Source organism: Ostrea edulis, chromosome 6, assembly GCF_947568905.1.
Source record: "Ostrea edulis chromosome 6, xbOstEdul1.1, whole genome shotgun sequence".
NCBI classification, from domain to species: Eukaryota; Metazoa; Mollusca; class Bivalvia; order Ostreida; family Ostreidae; genus Ostrea; species Ostrea edulis.
Window position 1 is genome coordinate 2784166 of NC_079169.1, and position 27742 is coordinate 2811907.

The 27742-nt window shown below is 33.4% G+C and overlaps 3 protein-coding genes across 13 annotated transcripts in view; 2 read left to right on the forward strand and 1 right to left on the reverse strand.

Moving 5' to 3' along the window:
• The window catches only part of LOC125646223 (uncharacterized), a 40413-nt gene extending 39256 nt beyond the window's left edge, over nt 1-1157 (forward strand). The window contains exon 9 of the mRNA XM_048872421.2: nt 1-1157. This exon is cut by the window's left edge and continues 2066 nt beyond it. The gene's annotated coding sequence lies outside the window, so the exon portion shown is untranslated.
• A 1613-nt stretch (nt 1158-2770) lies between these two features.
• On the reverse strand, nt 2771-15924 carry LOC125646218 (elongation of very long chain fatty acids protein 4-like). Of its 9 annotated transcripts, none has more exons than XM_048872413.2 (9): nt 15551-15694; nt 14431-14465; nt 13075-13166; nt 12645-12832; nt 11146-11226; nt 10210-10381; nt 9560-9687; nt 6536-6706; nt 2771-5441 (listed from the first exon to the last, which is right to left on the reverse strand). In XM_048872413.2, the coding sequence occupies exons 3-9, from the start codon at nt 13139-13141 to the stop codon at nt 5352-5354; spliced, it is 897 nt and encodes a 298-aa protein (XP_048728370.2). In that variant the 5' UTR covers nt 13142-13166; nt 14431-14465; nt 15551-15694; the 3' UTR covers nt 2771-5351. The 9 variants fall into 9 exon arrangements, with proteins under 9 accessions (XP_048728370.2, XP_048728369.2, XP_055997220.1 ...); XM_048872412.2 differs by having other exon boundaries at nt 14316-14465; XM_056141245.1 differs by lacking the exon at nt 6536-6706 and adding an exon at nt 6336-6497 and having other exon boundaries at nt 14316-14465; nt 15551-15693.
• Nucleotides 15925-15983: 59 nt separating this feature from the next.
• On the forward strand, nt 15984-27723 carry LOC125646220 (elongation of very long chain fatty acids protein 4-like). Of its 3 annotated transcripts, XR_008796125.1 has the most exons (9): nt 15984-16034; nt 19490-19565; nt 20421-20608; nt 20964-21047; nt 21141-21197; nt 22092-22206; nt 22449-22576; nt 24943-26682; nt 27308-27723. XR_008796125.1 is itself a non-coding variant. In XM_048872418.2 (8 exons), the coding sequence occupies exons 2-8, from the start codon at nt 19508-19510 to the stop codon at nt 25183-25185; spliced, it is 873 nt and encodes a 290-aa protein (XP_048728375.2). In that variant the 5' UTR covers nt 15997-16030; nt 19490-19507; the 3' UTR covers nt 25186-25930. The 3 variants fall into 3 exon arrangements, 2 of the variants coding, with proteins under 2 accessions (XP_048728375.2, XP_048728373.2); XM_048872418.2 differs by lacking the exon at nt 27308-27723 and having other exon boundaries at nt 15997-16030; nt 24943-25930; XM_048872416.2 differs by lacking the exons at nt 15984-16034; nt 27308-27723 and adding an exon at nt 18585-19167 and having other exon boundaries at nt 24943-25930.
• The last annotated feature ends 19 nt before the right edge of the window (nt 27724-27742 follow it).

The window sequence follows — 27742 nt, forward strand, 5'->3', positions numbered from 1 at the left end:
AAATAAAGATAATATAATTTTTGATATGATTTTAAAACTTATTTACGATAAAATTGATTTTTCCCAATTTGACTGATATGTCGACAATTTTTCCCAATTCGAAAGCCACAGGACCGTTGTTAAAAATGTAGAAAAATCGCTGACATATGAATCACACAGAACTTTAAATTCTATTGTAAAAAAAAAGATATAAACAAGTCGTATTTTTTCATGTATATTAAGTATGTTTTGATATGCCAAATATCACTGTACATCATCATGTATAGAATCCACTTTTAAAAATGTACTTCCTTTGGCAAATGATTGTTTATGCTAATGTCTTCATTTTCCCCCACATTTGTGGCACAATGACATGCAAAGTTCGCTAGGATAACCATATATTGTTGTAATTCAGGGTGATATGCCATGTCTTGATTTATCTTATGTGTTGTATCCGTTCTAATAGCCATTGTGAATACAAATTTTGAGAAGCAACTTCTTGAACATGTAAGCAGTTCCCTGCAGATTATAACCTGGTGTTGTCAAATCAAACAATGTCACCCCTTATCATTAGGTAGATATGAATAAGAATGTTTTAAATTTAGTGTGTGGAGCATCGAGCAGCGAGTCTGTCCATCAGATGTCAGAATGTGAATGATGATGCAGGTGTGGCTGCAATAGAGACCTCTTTGTGAATTATTGACATCAATCAAATACTGGTACTGTCTGTCTACCTGTAATCCTTTACCCATGCAATCCTTCTCATTAGGTATATTCCTACCCTTATTTTCATTGTCAATTTCATGTTTGTTCCAACAAAATATTTGTCTCCTAGTTTATGTGGGGTGAGACAGGTTTAGCATATACATTGTGAATGTCTTTTTTTGATATATGGTTGTTTTCATCAAATGTATACGTTGATCCCAGTCAAAGTCATCTAAATACCACCTGGAAGTGATTGTAGAACAAACTACATATACCATTTATAAACCGAGATATTCGTCTTTTGAAGAACTGAATTCCAGTAATGCATGAATCATAACTTTGTTTTGTGTACATCATTTGCTGATATGATTCATGATAAATCCATAGTTTCATTTCTTTATAATACAACTGTATATTCAACTGTATAGCTGATATTAATTACCTTCTTAATTTTAATAAAAAGTATTCTTTGATTTGTATAATTATAACATAGAAATACCCATTTTGTTCTACATCATATATACATGTACAATGAATTACTCATTCTTCATTTCTTACTTCTGAGTACTAAGTGTCATGATACATGTATTATGACTGAGAAGTATCGTGATCTGAATTGGATTGGCTGCTGTATCATCTCAGCCTAAAAAAGTAAAAAGGTGAGACACCAATACATTATCATGTCAACTGGAACAATTAAGTCAAGATTGATGTAACTTATCGCATTTATACTTAATGCACTCAGATCAACATCTGCTTGTCTGAAACATACCTGTAGGCCCTCAGATCATGAATAATCTACATGTATATATACATGTAAAGATGGACCTTACCCACTGTATACTAAAAAGAAACGGCTATATTATATATATATCAAGGGGGACCATTGAACCAAGTCTGATGTCTGTCAAGCAAAAGGTTTTAAGATTGAGCTTGTATCGGATGTAACTGTAGTAGTTTGACTTCTGATCTTTGTGACCAAAAAAGGTCATCAAATTATTAGGGGCTACCGGTGTACCAAGTTTGATTTTTGTCAAGCAAGGGGTTCTGGAGATATCGGACAATATTTAGTCTACCGACCGACAGGTGCAAACCATTAATTATGTCCTCTCTCATTCAAAGGTATAATAATGGATAAATTTGGTAGCCAAGTGCTTAAGGTGCTTGGTTTTGTAATTAGGAGACCCGAGTTCAATTCGTGATTCTGTTGCCACATCAAACCCCGAGACATTTATCAACATTGGTGCGAGTCTAGTGACTGTTCTGTTAGCGAGTCTAGTGACTGTTCTGTTAGAGTGTCTAGTGACTGTTCTGTTAGCGAGTCTAGTGACTGTTCTGTTAGAGAGTCTAGTGACTGTTCTGTTAGAGAGTCTAGTGACTGTTCAGTTAGAGAGTCTAGTGACTGTTCTGTTAGCGAGTCTAGTGACTGTTCTGTTAGAGTCTAGTGATTGTTCTGTTAGCGAGTCTAGTGACTGTTCAGTTAGAGAGTCTAGTGACTGTTCTGTTAGCGAGTCTAGTGACTATTCTGTTAGCGAGTCTAGTGACTGTTCTGTTTGCGAGTCTAGTGACTGTTCTGTTAGCGAGTCTAGTGACTGTTCTGTTAGCGAGTCTAGTGATTGTCTGTTAGAAGGGAAAATCAGTCTTTTTTAAATATGGTCCCATGCCATGGTACATTGGCATGCATGGGTCAAAATTTGTGGCACTAAATGTGGCGATGCCTCTACACGAGTGAAATTATTTTGAATGTTGCGCAAAACAACATGCAAAGAATTACAAGGCTCCTATAACTATTTGGTTAGTGGCTATGTTAATACTTGGTTTAAATCCCAAAAGCCACACCTGCTGCGAGGCAATTAAAATAGAAAATTTGGGCAATACTAATATTTTCAAAGACAAAAAGCACCTGTAAGACAGGCTTTTAATTCCATCAGTCTCTTGTGCGTTTGTCAGGTAACTTGGTTTAACTATGAACAAGTGATGTTTGTACTTGTGGTACACCAATGGTTCAGACTTTTCTTGAGCAGACACTTTTTTCATGATTAGCAACTTATTAATATGATATCAGGAGATAAAATTTAAATCCAAGTTATGAATATTTCAAATATTTTTATTTTCAAGTAGGATAAAAAAAAAACTATTGAAGATGAAAAAGACATACATATATCATAGAATGGACTTTATATAGTACAATGTAGTGAAAATGAATTCTACAAATTTTTTCGATAAACACATTTTGATGAATGGACAGTGCATGCAGAAGTCATGCATCACAGAGTTTTATGAAAAACATTTAAACAGCATTTTTTCAAAACTTAAAATTAAGATATTATGACATACTGCTTTTGAATTTTCTGTTAATTCGGATTTGAAGACTCCACGTACTCCTGTAAAGACCAACTGTTTCTCTAGATTCCCAAATATACGCAAGGAATTTATTATTGCATAATTCTGCAAGAAGCATCACTCGCAAAATAAAATTACTCGCCATTTATTCATATTTTGCTATTAAAAATACATGTAAAAATTCCTGATGAACAGAGCACTCACTAATTCATGTTCTCAAGAAATCTACTGTATCATTACATACTTCCCAATTTATTTCACAGGGGCCAAGGGCTATTAAAGCCCCTGTGATTTATTTTAATGCTGTAAATGTCAAAACTACCTTATACATATATCCATCCTTTAATGGTACAATAGTAACGTTTGTGAAAAATATGTATCTATTTTTAGCACTTCCTTGGTGATGGTAATCATGCAGTTTAATATACATGTATGGCGGGTTATATAAATTTGATCACATTTTATAGTAATTAAAAGCCACAGTAAAAACGAAATAAAAATACATGCACTTACAAATATATGGACCATTTTTGGTTTTTGTATTTTACAAGTAGAAATGCTGGAATGAATTGCACTGGCTTCAATATGCTACAGCCAATGAATGTATTGTTTCCATTTGTTCAGTAAGCTTCTAAATACTGGTTTCAATCAACAGTATTGGTTTTACAACCTTGTTTTATAACGATCAGAAAAAATCATGTCACGGAGTACACATCATAGAACACCCGGTCTTTACAAGACAGTTAAAAGCATGCAGTTACTCCATACACACTCAGCAGGATCATATTACATGAATACGAATATCAACTTTTATTTAAGGTGCTTTGAAATATAAATGAAACATAACATTTTTTCAAACAAGTTAAGAGTAACGTGTTCTATGCAGATTTGAATTTTACTTCATCATACATAAAATAAGATCCAATAAGATTCTTAGAACATCAAAAGAGATTAACAAGGGATCTGTCATTGTCGCAAGCACTCCTCTCGGGGCTTACGTTTCAGCTGTGGCTTGCGACTATGGGGATCTGTCAAAATGAAATACTTTAGAAAAAATGCTTTAAAAAAAATAAATAAAATCGCCGATTTCAAAGTCAACATAATTTCTTTTATACATGTACTTGTATACATGTATACCGGTATTAGTAAGACACATTAACAACAAATAAAATTATAAATAGGATTTCATAAAAATATTTCATTATATATACAATAAAGTAAAAGGAAACATTGTAAACAAAAAATGTTGAAGTCAGTGGTTTATGGACATGTAAAGAGTCCTGTAAAATTATTATGTACAATTCAAAAAATAAAATCTTTAAAGAGTATAGGATTATTTCAGCTGTTTTCTGCATAGCGTCCTCATGCACATCAAAAACCATCCATTTATTGCAGATTTAGTCACAAAATAACATACCAATGCAATCATTTAATTTGTAATACAGTAAAACACGGTTATAGCTGATATAAATCCTGAGCCAGCAAACCGTTCCTTATAACCAAACTTGTTATATCCAATAGAAGTATCGTTATTTAATATATTTACTTGTACCTCTTAATATAAGGAATAAATATCACTTTGCAATAAGCGTGAATTCGTTATAAGCATATTTCACTGTATTGATAAATAAGAAATGCATTCTATATCTAAACTTATGGACAAATATGCACAATTACATTAATCTAATACATGTTGATTGTGTTAAGTAAAGGCACAATGACATGAACTTCAAAATTGTCTATTGCACGAGTAAACATCAATTCCATGATGTTATTTAAACAAATTGTAAGTATAAATTAAATGTGTGCCCTTTTTTAAAGCCATTTACAAGGTGTTTTTTACCTTCACTACTTTCTAATTATCTTCCTCTTTAAGGATTTGTGACCTAGTTTTTCTCCTGAGATATGCTGATTGTTGAGTTAAATGTACTGGGCACATATAAACACACAATTTCAAACTATGAATATATTATCATAACCAGATAACCAGAATCCTGCTAATATTGATTGATCTCTTACTTTTGTACATGTAATATCACCTCAGTTGTATAAGAAGATAAGGATAAATATTCATTCAATATATACAAGATTTTTCCTGATGAGAGTCTACCAAACTTTGATTCATAATAGCATTTCTAGAATATCATAAACCTGTCATTCATAAAATACAATGAAAAGAAAAACCCACATACAAAACACACCATTCAATTTCTCTCACAGAACTCTTCTCATAAATCCATACCAATACATGTAGGCTGAGTAAAGAGACACAGAAAGATTTGTCATTGATTTGAACCCTGTTGAATGCACTTGAGCAATGTGACTTATTTAGTTTTTTTGGTCTCTATATGTCCGTTAGCATGTCGTCCGTTCTGACTGACCGCCCCATTTGTTGCTTTTCCATCATCATACTTCTGAAAAAAAGAAAGAAAACCCTGAATTGTACATGCACCAATCATTATGCATCTTATGAGGAAGCTTAGACAGTACCATACCTTCTATTGGGTAATTTTGGCATTAGTAATATTTTGTGGATTTTTCTCAAAAAGGTAGTTTGAAATCTTAGCACTTTAATTCTTGGAGCAATTTCATCTAACAAATGTATCTACCGGTAATGCATCTTCACAAGTCACAGGTTAATGATTCGTTACTAAGCACTCCCAGGTAACCAATCAATAACCCTCAATGTTGTGAAGATGCTGGTAATAGAAATTTTGACCTTTTTTTGGCATATTTTCCTCAGCTGCCAATAAAAGCCAACTTTTCCAGACTGATTGACATACGGTATTATTACGTTTGTGTATTCATTCATGATATACATGAATTATATTCCTTAATTTACATATCAATGAGTGCTGCATCTGAGAACAGTGCAAGATCCATGTATCGTGATGATTATTCGCTTGTTTTAGGCATGCTTATCATAATAGGGGAAAATTTTGGTTCAAATGAAAGTCATTAACACTGAGTTTAAAAGTCTCAATGAATTTAATACATTCTACAGGGGATGCTTACTCCTCCTAGGCACCTGATCCCACCTCTGATGTATCCAGGGGACCGTGTTTACCCTACTCTCTATTTTGTATTGCTTGTAGGAGTTATGACCTTGATCACTGTTCATTATCTTCACCTATCACTGTCGTAAATGTTTCAAAAACAATGTCTCAAATTGCTAGACTCTCAAGTTCTCATCATTATACAACATACTTGCGTCTGTTTGATTTCATTGGAATAAGCTGTAGGTATATATACATGCATTAGATCTACTTTGTTTTATTTCAAATTTAAAAAGAGGTATATAAGTATACCTTTTTCTTCATGGACTTCACATAGGCATGGAAGTAGAAATTCAAAAACAGAAGTAAAATAGTGAAGGCATAGAAAACCAGAGCCCATTGCATCCACTCGGGGAAATCACACTTGAAAATAAGGCTCTGAGCTGCATGAATAATTCCTGTCACGAACTGAATCTAAGAAAAACAAAATCAAGAACCTGATTAATACAAACCTTTTTATATTTTTCATTATGCTTCTTGATATACTCCTGAATATAGAAGTTCAGGAATAGGGATATAATCGTCACTCCGTAGAAGAGGCCTAAATACTGCATCCATTTTGGAAAGTCACAATCGTGATACAGGCTAGATAATGCATACACCATCCCAATATAAAACTGAGTCTAGCAAAAAAGAGAAAAGAAACTTTAAGCATTCAGATGGGTTCTCAATAAGCATGATATTTGGTTATAAATTGCTTCATGCTACATTCTAGGAGCAACTTTTTAAACATATACTATGGTTTTATGAACAAGGGAAACAATTGATTCTACATTACACAATTAGTGACATTTTCTCTGTCGATTTGTTGCTTCAGCTACCGGAAAATTACAATATTCATCATGCAAACAGAGCAGAGAATAGCGAACAAAATATTTATTTTTCTGAATTCCGTCATAAAAATAATATTTATTATCTTGGGCTTCTTCTATTTTTTTTCTGTTGAACAAATTGCATTTGACTTAAAAAGTCCATAGCTCGGATACTTAGAATACTTGATGCATCAGTTACAGTGGGATTTGCTGTGGATACACGGATTTTCTTATTATTAAATCACACAACAATGGAAATCAGTCATACCTGCATGAAATGAATCATTGCAAGGATGTTTTTAGATGATTTTAATGTTTTTGTCATATTTTTTCATTAGTTTAAACTGAATTTATCTCAATTGACAAAGAAACAAAAACATGAAAGCACTTTATATCAATTCCTCTCATTATCATATGTTAACAATATGTATATATAAAATTCATATGATAAATGTACCAGTATATGCAATATATAATATTTTTGCATAAATTTCCAAATTGAAGTACCGGGTAGAGAGGTTGAGAAGAATGTAAAAATAAGAGAAAGGGGATCATGGAAATGTTGGGGTAAATATATAAGCAATATTAAAACATTAAAACTTTTTAAAAGATTATATTTTATGGTATCCTTAATAAAAAAAAAACAACCTTGCATATCACTTCTTTGTTTTTGTTTTTCCAAAAGGTCTGAAGATTGGATATTCTAGACCTTTCTCTATCAAACAAGACCTGCACCTAAGCAATACAGATTTGATTTTTTCTTTGAATGAAATGGGTAGTAGCATTTAAAAGCTGGATAAAGCACTGGTAACACTGATGACAAAAGAAATAGCGCTTTAAAGCATTTCTGTGACTTAAATTTATAGTAGAAAATTTATCAATTGGACAAAAAAGATAAATTCAGATCTTCACTAAAAAGCATTCAAAAAGATTAAAGAGGAATGCTACATCAGAGAAATTTGATATCATGGATGAAAAGTGGAGGATATGTACCATGCTATTTAGAGATTGAAACTTTTTAAATTTACTTTATTTAGTCAAAAAATGCAGTTTTAGTAGAAAGTAATCTGAAAAAATTTTAAAACCCCTGCTGGACTTGAACCTGCAGTCTACAGTTCAGCAGTGGATGTGCTAACCTACTCAGCTAGGCAATGAAATCTAAAAGGAATATACACTGATATTTATATTTTCATTCATGTTTTAAAAGAAAGTCCACCATTATGACACCTTAAGGATGGTGCTATAAAATAGGGTCAGACAGAATGTGAAAGCAGAAACAAACATATCCTTTTCCAGGCATAAAGCATCATGTGGATATTAACTGAGAAAACATCAATAATTGTTATCTTATAGGATGGAATAATTCAAAGAATTGACATGGGCTACTAAAGCCTACAAAACAGTAATGGGACAGCCATCTCTGTTTATAGCTAGAGAGCAAGTCCTGATCAGAAAGGCTTGTTTTCTTGTTTACTTATTAAGCGATTGTATAATGCAAAACATTGGAACTGGCTACTTGAGCACACCAAATACGCCTGATTGGTCATCTTTTGTTTACAGTTACAGTGCAAGACCTACATGTAGCTGAAGAAACTAAGAGATGCAAGGTTTCATTAGATTACCAAAAATAATAATAATTCATATTAATTTGGAAATTCCCAATATATTTTTGATCTGATGTTGGAAAAATCTAATTTTATTATTCACTTGGAAAACACTTGGATGTGAACGTTACATTTTATTTTCCCTATATTATTGCATTTCAGCCAAAATCTGAGAGCTCAGAATTATTCAATCAGGTAAAAATGATGATCAATACACGAAAGACAGCTGAATACAACCAGGGTACATGCACATGTATAGTCATTTGTATTTCATTACTGATGAAAGTTTTAAAACAACATGAAGCTGTTAATATAGATTTTTGAGGCAGATGAAAGAAGATAGATTCCTGTGGAAGCGAGTAATCTACATTTACCCGATTACAATTCCTTTCATACAATATCTGTTTTCAGACAATTTTTGTTTTCCTAGTTTTCCAATTTATAAAATCTTTTAGATATTAAAAGATTGAGTGTGTCAGCAATAATGACATTTGAAAAAATCAAATAAAGGCTACACTTTAAGAATATTAATGTTTGGATAAAACAAAGGTCTAACTAGCTTTATCTAGGATTAAGCATTCGGAGATTTCAATCTCGAGTGTATCAAGATAATAAAATGAAAATTCTACTCAATGAAATCCTGTTTCCCTGCACCAATAATTGCATGTCTATAACCAAGTATGCCATAACACAAACCAAAATGGATGCAGTAAAATTATATGCTGCTGTGAATAACACTTCTCAAACATGCATATATAACTGAATTATCATTAATTGAGTATTAAAATAAAATCACCATAGATACTAGTTAATCTTTACTACACTTAAAACTTAATGAAGTTTGAGGAAATGCATACATACTTTATTAATTTATGTACTAGTTTAAAAATATGAAACAAAGCAAAAAATGAACAATTATACAAAGAAATGAAAAAATCTGATTATATATACAAATCTAAATGTGCTTGCAATGAATGAGAACTATACATGTACACTGTAGAAATTACTACAGTTAATGGCAGACAAAGCACACAGACCAACAAATGTGTAGGAGACGTACCAGCTGCAGCATGGTCAGGTATCGTTTCCACCAGAGATACTTCTGGTACTCTGGGCCCAGTGCAGAGATACCGTAATATGTGTACATAATGACGTGGATGAACGAATTCACCATGGCACCAAAGAAAGCTGAAAGGGTGAAAACAGAGCTCATTTTGGGTAGTGTTCTACGGCTGGTGTAATCAAGAGAAGAGGAAAGACAACACATTATGGGGTGTTTATGGTGGATGTGAAAAGAGAGGTTGGGTAATTTTGGCCTATGGAATATTGAGAGGACTTTTCTAAGAATTATACTTTGAAATATTAGCACTTCATTTTTTGGTGCACTTTCATTTAACAAGAATGTCATTTTAAAAATGAATAGAAATTTTGGTGCATTCATTTTTGCCAAATTTTCATCATCCACCAAAACAGCTAACATTTCTAGCACACCAAAATTTATTTGATACATGAGTAATGGCATAAACAGACATTTGGCCCTTACATTCAAGAATTTCACCTTTCCAAATGAACAAACCATCAATTTTTTGTTTGTTTTTAATTTTTTTTGGGTGCAAATCAAAATGATCACCATCTCTGTAGAATTTACACATAGGTACACATATATATGTAAAAATAATCAATGATGTTGTTGTTGACAGGACCACTTACATTGCCCTCCTGCCACCCACTTAATGCCGATCCACCAAATGGGGAACATTGTAGCATGATGATACACATGTAAAAAGCTGATCTGGTTGTTCTTCTTTTTAAGCACAAAGAAAAATGTGTCCATCATTTCTACACACTTGGAGAAATAAAACCACCATAATGCACTTGCTATCTGAAATTGTAAGATATGAAAAACTGAATTATCAACTGGTTTTTTATTCACTCCAATACCTTTTTGTTGTAAATTATAAAAAAAAAAATATATATAATAATTACATAAATCATTATACATGTAGATGTATTGGGTATCAATAATGTCAAAACCAATATCTATTGGGGGAAAAAATCCATTTATATGTACTTCATGTAAATCAACTATAAATTTGGGTCATAATAGATTCTTTGACAAGTAGATCTTATCATATTTGACCTACAAAGAGCCTTTATTAATAGGAAAAAGGACAATTCCCTGATACGAAATACTTTTCTTGCACATAAATAACTATATACACATAATCACATCAATGCTTTGTTAGAAATAAACCTATGCTGTTGTAACACACGTCCCGACCTTTCAACTTAACATAAACACTTATATTGCTAAATATAAGGAATGTGTAGGTTGATTGTAGCTGCAGAACTGGAGCTCTGTGGTCTGTCCCAGCGAATTCCCAGAGAGCTACACCTCTGCTTATAGGCTGACTGTGTATGTGGGATATATATATATCGCTAACTCTTGTTAAACTGCCATCTTTTGTGATTCATGTGGTGGTATACCAAATGTCGTATTGAATTGAATGTAAGTAGGATACATCAATTGATAGTTTGATCATACACACTTCCATTGCTTATATAATTCATAAAATAATCAAGCTAGATATCCACTCCCTAAATGACCTTGACATTGCAGTGACCTTCTGACAGCTGAATACTTACATTTACTTCATACTGATTCTCACTGTAGACGACCGGCTGACATATATAGCTATACCCTGCTCTGTAGGTATTTAGTACTACCTGTAAAAAGTAAATACTAAAGCTTGCAAAATATACACCAGTACATACTGTATCAAAAATAACAAGAGGCCCACAGGCCTTATCAGTCGCTCGAGTATTGGTTAAAAGTATCACTAGTCCCAAGGGCTAAGAAATCTAATATATACATATAAAAAAGCTGAATTCTAATACTCAGCAGCCGTATGACACACGTTTTCTAACAACACAAATGCCCCGAAAGTGCCTGATACTGATGGACGACTTCCATAATATACCCAATTATACATGTTTATATTGATGCTATATGACTATTTTTGACCTGCCCAACAGTAAGAACCCTAACAGGGGTTGCGAAATTCAAAACTTTGGTACATTCCTTTCTGCTATTCCTAGTAAATATGCATTTAGTTTGTATGCAGTATCTGATAGGAAAAGTAAAGAAGAAGTCTTTCAAATGATAAAGACAATAATCACTACAATAACTTTGGTCCCACTCTGGAACAAATTCCTTACCCCTGGAATCATGAAAACAATTTAGGTAACGGGGTACCTGCTGTCTTTAAACATCAGATTCTGTTTCAGTTTAGCATCAATAACATTAAAGAAGATGTTACAGTGAAAACTGCCTAACCCGACACCTGCACAATCCATTTCACTGGGCATTTCAACCCTTATTTTCATTGATTTTACATTGTTTATTTTAACACCAAAAAAATTTGTCTCCCAGTACATGTTGAATCACACAGGTAAATGTTTTGCTCATAAACACTATATACCAAGTTTGGCCCCACCCTGGAGTCAGAGCCTATACCCTCGAGATCAAGAAATTGGACTTATATAGGCAGTGCCTGCTGTCCAATCCTATTATGAATTATCATAATAAAATATTGTTTAAATTAAATTTAGAAATTGTTAAGTCAAAACAAACTTTTCAAAAATTTACACAGCATCGTACAGCTATCCAGTCATTGTAAAAATAGTACTATTAATCAGTTACCCCCGCAATGAATCTACACAGCATTGTACAGCAGTCTTTGTAAAAATAGTACAATTAATCAGTTACCCTGGAAATGAAGCTCAGGTATAGGGTTAAAACTGACCAATTAAATGAGTGTTGTATTACCTATGTAAACACTCCACTACCATGGCCATGCTAGTCATTATCGGAGTAGGGGATGTAATTATTTACTTGATTGATGACATGTATACAATATACCACTTTGAATGCAAACATAGGTTTTACAGACCCAAATTTCACTTAATGAGATTATAAAAACTCCAAGAGATCAAGAATATATTTAATTAGTTTTATATAAAAAGAAAAATTGGGACCATGATTTCACTTTGAGAGATCAAGAACTTTAAGAAATCAAAGTCTGAGGCAATCAAAGTGCTGTTAGTACCATCTTAGTCTAATGTACACACAAAAAATAAGCTACCTGACAAAATATATGGAGGTTGAGTATGACTAATCCTATGTTATAGAAGAACACAGCCCATCTGAGTTTGAATGGCTCTCTTTTCTCCATCCACCACTTCCCAACGTAGACCAGCATCACATAGAGGGCAGTGATGACCAGAGTGGGGGTGTAATTCTGCATCAATAACCAGTCTTTTACCCGGGGGTCTGAAAACAACATCAGTGAGTGATTAAAAAATTACATACTATTAGACTGAGAAAATGGAAAAGATGGAGAGCTGTGTTGTATGTATTGAAGATTTTTCTTTAAAAAAAATTCAGTGTGTTCCATTGAAACATACTACTGATGTGTGTGTGAGAGAGAGAGAGAGAGAGAGAGAGAGAGAGAGAGAGAGAGAGAGAGAGAGAGAGAGAGAGAGAGAGAGAGAGAGAGAGACAACTCTACTCACCTGAATTTTCTAATGCCCATTCATAAAATTTGTTCCATTCATAATATTTATCTTTGATAATCTCCATGTCTGTTTTCTTAATTGACTACCACCTAAAACAAGGGAAATATAAAATGATTATAAACAGAAGTGTTGATAATAAGATGGATGCAAATTCAATGAAGAGTTGGTCTATTTTGGCAACAGCTACATGGAATGAACATATATCTAGCATTTTAAATGAACCTTATGGTCAAAGTATACCCTGTGAATTAGCTGATTGTCTTTTGTTTACAAAAATCCCGATTAAGACATTATAAATTGAAATGCCTCTCCATTTTGTAAACATGTACTTACGGTGTATTAAGGTATATTGCAAAATTCAGGTCAACTTGATAAACTACAAAAGAGCGCTAGATGTATGTTGTGCTTATCTAATACCATGTAGCTCCCTATTTAGCACCCCGAACACTACAAAAAAAACCGAAGTAAACAAATAGGGTACGATTAATTTTCATGTAGCTCCCTATTTAGCACCCCGAACACTACAAAAAAAACCGAAGTAAACAAATAGGGTACGATTAATTTTCATGTAGCTCCCTATTTAGCACCCCGAACACTACAAAAAAAACCTAAGTAAACAAATAGGGTACGATTAATTTTCATCTCAGTCCGATAAATTTTTGGTGTGATTTTTAACATTCTAATTTCAAGTTAAATGGGAAAACCTTCACAGCTCCTTTCCTCCTGATTAATATTTTCCTCTTGCCAATATATCATTCATTCATTGCACATCAAAAAAGAAGTAACAGTTTCAAAGTGTAAAGCAATAACAAAAGAGATCCTGTACTATGTAGCATAAGTCAATACTAAGGGGGTCTTTGTAAAATGCTAGACAGTGACTGAGCAGTGGCTACCATTTAAAACTTTACCAAGGTCACATACAGGATTTAACTTGCAAACTTAATCCAGACAAGGCCAAAGAACAATGAGTGACAAAGTTCATACAAGTACACAATCAGAGATGATGGATTTTATTTCAAGTGTTCATTTTTACTGAGAGAGAGAGAGAGAGAGAGAGAGAGAGAGAGAGAGAGAGAGAGAGAGAGAGAGAGAGGACACATACTAAAAACTAGTTTGCTGATGACTGTACATACATAATAGGTTCAATATTGAATATAAAAGTTAGTTTTTAGGGTTTTTTAAATGTAAGGTTTACATGTCCCAGATGAAGTGCCAAAAGCAAGCTTAATTCCATTTACCCCTCTGGTCTTTGAAGAATAAGAAATGGACTCCTACTCCAGTATTTCCTTTCATGGGTATCAGAGTGAAAATATAATCTTTCAAAAGAATTGATGATACATGTGTACTACCAACCTCAGGTTCAGGTCTCTTTAAACCCAGTCTACAAACTTATGAAAAATAATGGTAGTTTTTAAAAAGAGGTTATAGTACTCATTTAGTCAGCCAATTTGTTCTTACTACAAAATGAATTGCAAAACTATCTAAATAATAGGGGTAAAAATCAATATATCCAACCTTAAAAACATAAGGAAAATTGATAATTTTCACCTCTTTACATTGTGCCAGATTGCTTGTACAGATTTGATTTTTAAAAAAGATACAACTAACCATATATGAATAGTAAATCAATTTACATCATAAATGACATCTGGATACTTATCCTTTAAGATACAAAATGTAGGTAACAGTTTCCACTAAATTAGAATGATTTGCCAGAAGTAAAATCTAGATTAAGAAAATGCATTAATTTTATAAAAGTTATCAGAGCAGAACACCTTCATGTACATGCCTGTGCTATCAGTGACTGTTTTTAAATCCTTTAGATCTACTGTTGCTACGAGTCAATCACATTTAAAAGCAAAGAACGGATTGAGCAATCACTAGCTGAAATAAAATTAGTTAAGTCCCCTAACCATGCTAACAAAAGGTAATGCACGATATACCCACAAATCGGGAAATTAAATGTCACTTCCGTAATACCACTGTGTATTTACAACAGCAATTTCCGTGATTTATAGATAGTGCTGATTCAACATTTTATCGTGTAGATCTAGATTCTATATATTTATATAAAAAAAAAAAAAATTCACCATGACACTTCTCTAAAGAGAATACATTATAGGCCTAGGGCTTAGGCTTATAGAAATAAATTGTTACTATAAAAAAAAAACCGATAGAAGACATGCAAATTTATGTGTGGAGATTACAATTTAAAAAGAAAAAATAAGGGGCGGGCCTATCAATAATATCGTCTGCCATACAATACGTGCATTTATATGTATTATCAGTATACTACCAGTATATATAGCATGACCCAGATTAAACAAAATAACATAATGCATTAATTTTGCTCGTGCATTTCCTGAGAAACTTGCCTATAACTATAAGATAGGCCTAGTCTCAGGGGCATGCAAATCAATGACAAGCCTCAAGTTAAATAAAACATGTACATTATTAAAGGTATCTTTATTACCTGCAGTGCGATGAGATACCTATCTAAATAACTTCTAAATTAGTTGCGCTGCACACGTGCTTTGTTCATGACCCCGTTTAACAGTTTCTACTGGCTACATTAGAGATGGTGCTATTTCCCGGTGTACCGGCCTATCCCGAAACAAGAGGATGTAACTCATGGGGAGACCACAATGAACAATAAAAAAAATTAGCAATATAAATTCTGATAGGTTAGAGTATCAGTTACTAGCACTTACCCACTATTAATTGCAAACTACCAACTACTAAACCATGTGGAAACACGTATAAACGACTTCCAATGTAATTTTCGTTGCTATCAACAACATTGAAACATTTGCCGGCGGAAGCTCAATGTGCTTGTTAACACTGACCAATCAGATTAGCTATTTTATTATGAACCATAGCTTAAAATTTGTAACAGAGGTTTTCATTTGTTGAAATATATGCTCGGGTGATGATAAACAAAGACACATGTTTTGTAGGTAAGGTCTGTTTGAACCGATCTTATAATGTAAAGATAAACTATAGGCCTATAATGTTATAATGGCATTAGTCTTAGAATTTTATTGTGTGTGTTTGACAAACTTTTGCTTGCTCTGAACAATGTTGTGATATTGCAGATGAGATTGATTCTGTTCATCTACTGCAATCAGGTCAAGACCTGCTTAGAATAAATAAATATGTGTCGTGTGTAAGTAGGTTCCGATGTATAATAATTATTTATGTTCAAACGCAGGACAAGGTATCTGTATATCACACAGCATGCATTCAATATTTTTTTAATTTTTAAATTACGTGCTGTAAATACGGAGAGGTCCATAGATGTAAAATTTGACTGGTCAAATTTGCAATATTTTAAGAAATGATGAAGTTGCTAAATGACTTAGTATATTGAAATGATGTTGATTTAGGTAATCATCATATAATGCATAAAACACACATGTACATACAGTTGAACTTTGTTATCTCAGAATTATTCTCGAATACCATGGACATGTCGAAGTGATTCAGAAGTTCCTGAACCACTTAATCATTCTTTTAGTATCTATCAAGTTCGATATCTTGAATCCTCAGATATCTCAAAGTTTTTTCTCAGTCCCATTGAGTTTGAGATAATGAAGTTTGATTGTATATATATATATATATATATTAGTTAATTTTCACATGTATGTACATGTATATATATAATATATATAAGCTCAATTCACAGAGCACATATATACACTTTAAAATAAATTCACCTAAGTTTGAGGAATTTCAGGTATGTTTTACCTGGGCACTAAGTAGCCTTGTGGTTAGAGCTGTTGTTTTGCAAATGGGAGACCCAGATTTGATTCTGGATCCTGGCATCAGATAAAGTTAGCCTAATTTTAAAAGACATTTGATTTAGTTAGTGAACTGCTATGGAGTGCCAAATTAACATAAACTCAAATAATTGAAGATATGTTCAATTATTTGAAGATATCACCAATTCAATTATTACTCTCTTTAATTGAATTAATGCACGCATTAAATCAATTATTGCTCTCATCATATGAATTAATGCGCACTTCAATTCAATTGTTGATCTCATCAATTGAATTAATGCACGCATCAATTGAATTAATGAGAGCAATAACAGATTCGATGCGTGCATTAATTCAATTACTGCTCTCTTCAATTCAATTGATGAGAGCATCAATTTCATAGAAATATTGCTGGCAATAATTAATTTAGAGCTCGATATAAATAATTTGATGATCTCTTTAATTCAGTTGAAGATATCTTTAATTATTTACAATGCTTTTGTACAAGGAATTAATGCGCGCATCAATTCTTTTAAAGAGAGCAACAATTCAATTAAAGAGATCATTTAATTCAATTGTGGATATGTTGAATTGAAGATATCTTTGATTATATAGTAGACTCTCTCTAAAAGAATTATTGCTCTCTTCAAATGAATTAAAGATATCATTAATTCAAATGAAGAGAGCAATAATCGAATTAATGCACGCATTAAATCAATTATTGCTCTCATCAAATGAATTAATGCGCGCATCAATTTAATTATTGCTCTCATCAATTCATTTACTGTGTGCATTATATCAATTATTGCTCTCTTCAATTGAATTGTAGCGCGCATCAATTCAATTGTTGATATCATTAATTCATTTGAAGAGATCATTAATTCAATTAAAGCGCACATCAATTCAGCTGAAGAATTAATGCTATCATCAATTCAATTAATACGTGCAATAATTCAGAATTGAAGATATCATTAATTATTTGAAGAGATCTTTAATTCAATTGTTGCACGCATCAAATGAATTGATGATATCTTCAGATAATTGAAGATATCTTCAATTACTTGAGTTTATGTTAATTTGGCCCTCCATAAACTGCAGATGTCACCTGTTCAATTCAATTCAATTGAAATTGAAAATTGAATTGGTGGCATTAAAAGTGAAAGTTACAGGTCTTTAGGAACTTTAAAAACAGTGGTCCCATGTGATAGTACCCGGTAGGTGTTGGTCCAATGAGGTACCCTCATTGCTGTCTGTGGCACTTTATCTTTAAAAGATGATGATGATCATCCTTTTACAGAAGTAAAAAATTCTCAAATGGGAAATAAAAGAACTAGCAGTACAAATTCCTTAAACTTTGTGTATCAAGTTATTTTTGCCATTGGTAGAGGGTTCTTTTTCACTTGTTACATAAAAAGATTAAAAAAAATTTCTTTATACATACTTAGGCAATAACTTTCCTTAAATTACAGAAAATTCCTTAAGTTCTAACATAGGATTGGCTATAAATTTTAACAAACATACTTTAAAAAAAATATATTCCAGGTAACTTTCTATTAAATTTCCAAGTCCGACCATATAAACAATAATCAATAATCCCTCATCTATACTCTTCTTCCAAGATATTGTAATGTGAGTAGAATTTCTTCCCCCCCCCAACCCCCTCTCTGTTGGAAATGACACCTGCAGCCTCAAATAATTCCCCTTAAATATGAAATGATCAGTATCATCTATTTTAAACTAAATAACTCTTCAGTTGCACAGACAGAGTATCTGTATATGGCTCAATGGAGTTCCTGACTCCTGTCTCATGAATTTTTTAAATGGGAAAACTTCATGAAAAAGACGAGTGTAAGTGGCAATGGATGTGTCAGGCAACAGCTCACTCAGGTGATACGTACATGTGAACTGGGCAGACATATGGTTTGTAGCAAATCCAGGGTCCAAGTGCCAGTCCTGGTCAAAAATGTTCCCTCCTTTAGTTAGTACAATTATTTCCCAACAAAATATAATGCCACATGCAACCCATGGGTAAGTAGCAGTCAAGACAGATTTGATTGCTGGTGGCCAGATAGCTCAGTTGGTAGAGCACCTGACTAGAGATTCAGGAGGCCTGGGTTCAAATTTCGGTCTAGTGTATTGCATTTTCTCTTTTTTGGTATACATTTGGTGCCATTAACCACCCCTGGACTTGAAGGTGAAAGTCCTGCCTGTGCCAGATAGCTTAATTGCTAGAGCACCTGAGTAGATATTCAGAGGGCCCAGGTTCAAATCCCGGTCTGGTCTGCTGCATTTTTCTCCTTTCTAATTACAGTTGGATAGATTAGTCTCGGTGAGTTGGATAGATTAGTCTCGGTGAGGTAATGGTGTGAGAAAATTGTTATGAAAAAAGTGTAAGTCACAGGTAAGATGTAGCAGACTGACAGCTCAGTTGGTAGCTACACCAGGATGGTTTATCATGGGAGTTCAAGTTCCATTTGACACTTTTAAAACCCTTCCTGTTGAAATATTAAAAAATCAGAATTTGCCTAAATACATGATAATATATATATTAGTTTGATAATAATGCACTTCAAGTATCATGTGATGCATGATTATGTATTCTTGACAGTTAACTGCAGTATATCTAATTATTTTTGCATTGTTACTTTTAGGATCTGATGTAAAGAAAAATGACGTTTTTCAAGAACCTTGTGCACAACTATGAATATGCTACAACAAAACTCAATGGTATTTTTTCTATTTGTGGAATTTTTTGTATGGCTCATCAATATTTAAATATTCATTAAAAATCCCCTTTTTAATACTGTTCATCTGTTCCAAAGTCATTTAAGGAGGTATGCTACACCAGAGAAATTTGATGTAGATGAAAAGTGTAGGATATGTACAAAAATATTTTGAATTTGAAAATTTTCAAATTTACTTTATTTTGTCAAAAAATACAGTTTTAGTAGAAGGTAATCTGAAAAAAATTTAAAACCCCTGCTGGACTCGAACCTGCGACCTACAGTTCAGCAGTCGGTATTCTAACCTACTGAGCTACTCGGCTAGGTATTTAAATGGAAAAGGAAAAGTCAAATATTGCTGATATCGATTTTGTCATCCATGTTTTTAAAGGAAGTCAGCCATTATGACGATGTAGAGTACTACCTTAATCTCATGTGTAAGGTAATGTTCCTGAATCTTCAAGGGCAATAACTCCATAAAGGCTGCTTACAAACAGGGTGTGTAAAAGATTATCAATATAAGGATGTGTAGGAGAGGCACAGAATATTTTTTCCTCATGGGAAATATTAAATGAAATTCACTTTTGAAACAAATGAAGATAATGCTTATGACAAGAAAGATTGTCATGATAAGCTTTAGTAAAAAATCATTGGATTGATCTCACAAAATTGCATATACTCAGACAGGAAGAGATACTAGGTTTGTAATACCTGTATAGCTTAATTCAATGTTGTTCCTCACATCATAGAAGTTCATGATGAAATGCCTCAAACTTGTCATGACCCTCATTTACAACCATGAGGCAATTAGTGAGAGAGAGAAATTGATGAAGAATTCCTATCTTATTTTACTCTGCAGACCCCAGAACCGCTGACTGGTTTCTGATGTCATCACCATGGCCAACTATTGCCATAGTAACAGCTTACCTAGTATTTGTGTATGGAGGACAAAAATGGATGAAAAATCGTGATGCCTACTCCTTAAAAGATCTCATGTTATGCTACAACTTCTGTCTGGTTTTACTGAATGCATATATATTCTATGAGGTACGATATTACTCACCATTATATCATTCACAAGATAATATTTATTTATACCTATATTTGGTAAGGGGACTGATTCACCGTTTCCCCCCAAATTTTGTTTTTCACTTTTAATGATCAAAATCTACTTTCTAATGTGTTTAAAAGGTGTATTCATTTATTTAATGTAACTAAGAAATGATTATGTCTATTCATAATATTAATTAGTATAATTAAGGTGAGAACCCCGTAAGTTGAAAGAACTTGCATTCAAACCGTTTGTAGAATATGCACTTGCACAATAAAATATGTTCAAACATGTACATGATGATCTGGCGAAAGAATTGAATTAAGTGAACCCAGTTTTGTCTAATTTCAGTACCTTGTGTCATCTTGGTTAAATCCAAACTTCTCTAAGGCTTGCCAACCAATGGATTACTCTAATGAAGGTCTTCCTCTCAGGGTAAGATGTTAGTAAAGGGAGACAACTATCAATCATTAATCTTTTTGTGTTATATTGTGATAGAAATTTTTATGTGTACTATTATTTTTTCAGCTAGCTAAAGTGTCATGGTGGTTCTATTTTTCAAAGATAATAGAATTGCTGGATACTGTGAGTAGATATTGAGTATAGAACATTGATATTATTACATCATGCAAATGGTATTTTTCAATATAAAATTGACATATATTAAAAAAAATAACTGCCTAATAGAAATACAGATGGCATTGCATGTTTTAAATTTCCATAGTCCCCACCCACTGATTTTGCATGCAAGTGAGAAATTTACATCCAGTTATAAGTTAATTAATGGAAGGAATTAATCAACACATTGGAACTTGAAAAGGTTATTTGTAATTTAAGAGAAAACAGTTAAAAATGTAAACATTTTTATATGACTCTTTGTTAACTCAAGTTTAGTAATACAGATCACAGGCACCTGAAGTGTGGATAGCATGTATAAATCTTATGTAAACCACCTCCCGGATTCGGGTTCAAATAGGTCTTCAGCCTCAGTACCCCTTCCTTGTCGTAAGAGGCAACTAATTGGGGTGGTACTTCAGATGAGATCACAAAAACCTAGGCCCTCTTTCACAGCAGGTGTGGCATGATAAAGATCCCTTTCTGCTCAAAGGCCGTAATCGTCGAGCAGAGGACTAAATTTTGCAGCCCTTCACCAGCAATCGTGATGTCTCCATATGAGTGAAAGATTCTTGACTGGGACATTAAACAATATACAACCACCCCTCCCCCCTCTACCCAATTAACAAATCAAAAAGACCCAATAATTTATCCAAAAAGTGTGATATACTTCCGCTGCTGACTTTCATAAGCTGTTCTGCATAGTCAGTTTCTACTTATTTTTTTATTGAGTAGGAGGGGAGGGATATGTACATAAAATTCATACAGACACACTATCCACATGCCAGGTGCCTGTGGTACAGACAGATCAATGATACTGGTGTATCAGACTACACAGTGATATCCTTGTCTCTCCTCCTCCAGGTATTTTTTGTCCTTCGTAAAAAGAACAACCAAATATCATTCCTCCACGTGTACCACCACTCGACCATGCCTTTGTTGTGGTGGACCGGAGTTACATTTGTACCGGGGGGAGAGTGTGAGTATAACACACAGCTATACTTTCAAGTCTCGTTAAAAGATAAAGCAACAAAAAGTTTTAGGAGTGAAAGTGCCACAGATATCATTCTTAAACATGCGTGTAAAGTATCTGAATCTTGTACAATTCAAAAGACCTTGAAATGGATGGGATGAAATTTTAACAAATTTGCAAGGATGTTCGAGTGAAGTTATTTTTTGTGACATGGTCTTGTATAACTGAAAACCACCATTCATTGACAGCGTACCAGTGTGCCAGCATCAATAGTTTTATCCACGTTCTGATGTATACCTACTACCTGCTGGCCGCCATGGGGCCTCAGATGCAGAAATTCCTGTGGTGGAAGAAATACATGACTACACTCCAACTGGTAAGATAGATGTACCAGCTGGGGAAGTGTTTTACTGAACCTTTTCAGCTTTGTGACAGATATTTCCGATTATTTGGTATAAAAATACATTGATGATGATTGATTGGGACAGAATTTTAAATGCTTAATGGGAAAATTTATGCAAAGGAAGAGGAAATTTCTGTGGGAGTTTTCAAAGTTCTAGAGATTCCCATGTCTATATCATGTCAGGCACAGCTTCATAGAATGTGACACAATAATGCAGCTAGGAACCTCATACAGAGAACCAATACAAATACAAAAGAATCACACATTTAACATCTACTATTCACTTTTTAAAAACGATACATAGGCATTTTTGTGACTGTTGAATCCTCTGGTAAACATATAATGATGTAACATTTTTTCCAATAGAGTATGTGTACTGTGCATTAACATGGCTGCTGTCAGTATAAGCAGTGTGCACAGCTTAGAATTTGTTGGTCCTTTTGGTGACTCGAGATAAGATGTAATAATGTATTGCTTAATTTTGCTTTCAAAAGATATCAAAATGCAAGTTTTGTTAATCGATTTTAATTTATTCAGAAAATTTAGAAACAGATGTATATCAAAATGGGATAAATCATGCGTGCATAATCAGACTCATCATCATCATCATTACACAAGGTTGACATCTTGGGAAGTACGCCTCCTTCTTGTTTATAAAACCAGTTTTAGCTCAGCTGAAAGCTCAAAATGGAAAGTATGCCAACAGAGTCATTGCAGTTCATAATTTCATGTTCAATGAAAAATGTTGTTCAAGGTCACACTCAACATTTCTGATATATTTTTTTCCAAAATTACATTTTTGTCTCCTCTATATGAAGAGTTCTTGGAAGATTTCTGATGTAGGTTTGAATTTTATATTGTAGTAATACTTGGTATATATCAGCCTGGTTAGTTTTGTAGTTAGATCACCTAACTAGTAACACACATTTTATATTGTAGTAATACTTGGTATATATCAGCCTGGTTAGTTCTGTAGTTAGATCACCTAACTAGTAACACATAGGTCCCGGGTTTGATTCATGATTAATCCAAAAAATATTCTCCCCTTCTTTGCTTCAATAATGCGAGTGATGTCCATATATACATACAGTACAGCCGTCTGTAATACGTACTTGTAAGAGTTGACTTTACCTTTTCACTTGCCATGACCAGGAACTTTCAAACCATGCTAAATTCTAAACAGATCTGGTAATTTATTATATACCCATCAATGTATCGTTCTTTGATACTGTAGATTTCACAGCGTGTGATCCGGTTTTCCGGATCACACACTGTGGTTTTCTGATTCCGTATCAGTATCCTCTGAAACTGATGCCGTCACAATTCATCACCGCAACGTTTGTTGTGGAAAATATTGGCTGCGTCACAAACAAAACTGCGTACATAAAATATAATTTCACTTTATGTCTGTATTTTTTATAATTTGGATCGCATTTAGTATCTTATAAATGTGGATTTAAAATGCATAAGGGGGCATATAATAAATTTATCATTACTACAGTAACTTGATCCGAAGAGTTGGATCACGTCTCGTTGACAGGCGCGGATCATCAGATCAAACTTGACGCTTTGCGTCTCGTGTGATCTGATGATCCACGCCTGTCAACTCGACGTGATCCGACTCTTCGGATCAAGTTACTGTAGTAATAATATATATATATCATTACTATTAAGTTTTTTAGTAGACACAAGATGGGATACAAGTGCATTATACCTAAATGTACCGTAAAATTACATATAAATTATTATTGAGAAATGTCATGTATCATCCTAATACTTATATTTAACACCCCCCCCCCCCCATTGAATATACAGTATATAACATATTCACTCATAGAACACAACATGTATGTATTCTGTAATGTTCAGTTGCAGTACAGATGCACATGCTTACATGACACCGATAGTCAAAAACATTCTGTATGTTTAAACATATTCATAGTCGATACAAATCCATGATGGTGTCCAGAGCATTTCATATCTTTACATTACGTTTAGCAGTAGCAAACGATCAAGGGGGAAAATACCTTGGTTTGACTTTTGGCTAAATAAATTTTATTTTATATTTGCTAGTCTTTCAATTCATGAAGTTAACTCCATCAATAATGCAAGAAATAATGTGACAATATTTTTAAATGTAAACTTTCTATTCATTTTTCCATGATAAGAGGTATAATCTGAATGTTGCAGTTTGCCTTACACATGTATAACCACACTCAAACCTCTATTTACAATCCAATATTCTGACATACCACTGGGATTTGGAAAGTAATCCTGAAAAAATTATGCTGTCCTAGTTTTGAACATGACATATAATAAGAATTTCTTATCCATTCTAGGTACAGTTTTGGTGGATCCTTGGGCACACTTTTCAAGCCATGTATGTTAATTGTGACTTCCCAATAGAGTTTGGTTACGCTCTTTTGGGGTATGACTTCTCCCACATTGTTCTGTTTTCACACTTCTACTACAAAACGTACACCAAGAAAGCCAGGGCAAAGAAGGTGGAGAGCAATGGAGACGTCTCCAATGGGAAAGCTGAAGATCTGTCGGAAAATGGGAGCACCAGGAAACGAAAATAAACAGACATGGAGGATAATTTATCATTTATTTATACTATCGAAATTTTAGAATCCGTCCAAAATTTATCTGGTGCAGTATTTTGATAAATGCATCATGAAAGATACCCAAGTGTTTCATTAAATGCTACATTCTTGGATTAAAGTGAAAAGTTTTCAATTACAAATTATTTTGTATACAAACTTTTCTCCCCCTCGTAAACTTTTACATCAAATGTACTTACGCTGTATGTAGTTTAGGCAATGTGTGGTGTTTCATAACATTGAATTTTTCAGAATTCTATTTAGATAAAAAAAAAAATCTACTTTTCATCATCCATTGATGTACTCCTGCTTTATTAAATGTTACAATGACTAATCATGTGATTTAATCTTTTAAAAGTATTGATTGTCTTATGCATTTCCAAGAAATAATTTTGTATACAAAATAATCAATGTTGGAGTTCCCTCCCTTATCCAAGAACTTCAGGACTTTTTTAACCCCTTCCTTTTTATTTCTAGTTTACTTGCTTTGATTTTGTGGATTTGTTTGACAGGTGAAATATACAGGGTAAAGTGTCCAGCATAATATTTTGCTCTTTTCATCTTATTTGTATATTTATGTACCAATTTTATTTGCAACTATGCAGGCTTTCAAGCGGGCACTTATTTTCCTTATTTGAGCTCTAGAATCCTAAAAAAAGCCTTAATTTTTTGTTGAAATTCCTACATTTTCAAATTTTGAAAGTTTTAATAAATTTGACATAAAGTAAGTGTTGGAATTTATTCAATTTAGTCTTGGTATACTTTCAGAAAATGAATATGTTGATTAAATGTACATCTCAGAAGACATCTTGATGGTTATCAGTTATATTCAGCATTGATTGTGAGCCATGGGAGTCCACCTGAATTATATCATGGTTTGTGCTGAATGTCGAATATGGCTGTTGATGACCACTGGTATGATCTTCTGAATGGGCAATCAGTTTTTAGGTTACCTGAGTAAACTAAGGTGACCTATTGCAATTGGTTTTCGTCCGTCGTAGTGCGTTAACAATTGAACATTTTTAACTTCTTAATAACTACCAGTCCAATTCTTTTCAAATTTGGTATGAAGCATTATTGGGACAAGGGGGACATAAATTGTAAATTTCAGGACTCCAGCACCCTGGGGCCCTAGGGGTGGGGCAAATACTGCCCCAAATTGACCAATTTTCAAAAATCTTCTCAAGAACCACACACATTAAGAAAAACTAAATGCATAGTGATGTAGAGCAGGAAGACCTTTACCAAACTTGTAAGTTTCATGATCCCCGGAGTAGGGGTTCTGACCCCAGGGCAGGGTCTAACTTGTTATATAGTGTTTATGTGTAAAACACTTAAATACCATTTTATTTCGTGCTTTTGATACTAAACTGAAATTAAATGGATAGAGCAGGTAGTCTTTTACCAAAATTGTAAATTTAATTTTCCCCAGAGTAAGGGTTTGACCCCAGGGTGGGGTCAAACTTAGTATATACAGTCAACTCTCGATAAACCGCCACCTTTTGTTCTTATGAAATTATGGCATTATAACGAATTTGGCGATGAATTGAATTACCGCCATCTTGAAGAAATAGAGTTACCGTTCTTTTATATGTAAGAGTTATCTTTTGTCCTTACTTGCATAAACCACATAAACAATGATTTGCAATATCCTGATGGGTACATTTTGGATGATGTTCTTGGTACGTAATGATTTGCTTTTTTTCATCGAAATTTAACAGGACCCTCTTTCGTGGCGAAACCATAGCTAAATTGAAATGTGTTTCTATGATGTATAAACAACTCGACTACAGTTCATCTCCAGTAATTTTCTTGTTTATTCAATACAGCAATTACTGGGATCCTTCTGTCCAGGTGTACGCCGGAGATCGATAATGACCAATTTACTGCTTCACTGACCACGTGCACCTATGGCGGTTTATCGAGATAATTAACACGGTGAAATATACTTTTGTAATGAAAACACTGTGGCAAATGGCGATAGCGAATTTGGCGTTTTAACGAGAGTTTTAAGTAACAGGAAAAATGTTCCTAGAAAAATGCGGCGTTATAACGAAAATGGCGATGAATTGAGTGGCGATAATTCGAGAGTTACCTGTAGTATTTATGTGTAAGTTTGCTGATACTGTATAAAATCTAAATGCATACTTAGGAATAGCAGAAAAGGATGTACAAAAAATGGTGAATTTCACAACCCAGGGTTATGACTTCTCTCACTATTAAAACATATCAATGTGCTATTGATTTTATAGCCTATCAAATGCATTTATCATGATTGGTTCTAAATTCATAAAAGTATTATTACCAATTCAGTAGTCATAGCTGATAAATTCTTGCATACTTTATGTTAGAACTTACTTCTTCAAGATCAGTGTGCAATATTCTTACTTTTGCTTTTTGTGAAATCATTGAGTGTGCAATTTTTCTGTCATTTTTTGTAAATAATTTAAATGTACTATCTATTCTTTTTTATTTTTTTGTGATAAAATGAAAATAAAAAGTTTTTGGTGTCCTTTTTCTTTGACTGACCTTTTTT

Coding starts and splice junctions, on each gene's coding strand:
- LOC125646218 (XM_048872411.2), bottom strand. CDS start 13,141: ATGGAGATTATCAAAGATAAATATTATGAATGGAACAAATTTTATGAA. Junction 11,227..12,644: donor ACCTCCATATATTTTGTCAG/GTAGCTTATTTT, acceptor TACTTTTTACAG/GTAGTACTAAATACCTACAG. Junction 5,442..6,535: donor ATAATGAAAAATATAAAAAG/GTTTGTATTAAT, acceptor TCTTTTTTTCAG/AAGTATGATGATGGAAAAGC.
- LOC125646220 (XM_048872418.2), top strand. CDS start 19,508: ATGACGTTTTTCAAGAACCTTGTGCACAACTATGAATATGCTACAACA. Junction 21,198..22,091: donor TAATAGAATTGCTGGATACT/GTGAGTAGATAT, acceptor CTCCTCCTCCAG/GTATTTTTTGTCCTTCGTAA. Junction 22,207..22,448: donor ATTTGTACCGGGGGGAGAGT/GTGAGTATAACA, acceptor ATTCATTGACAG/CGTACCAGTGTGCCAGCATC.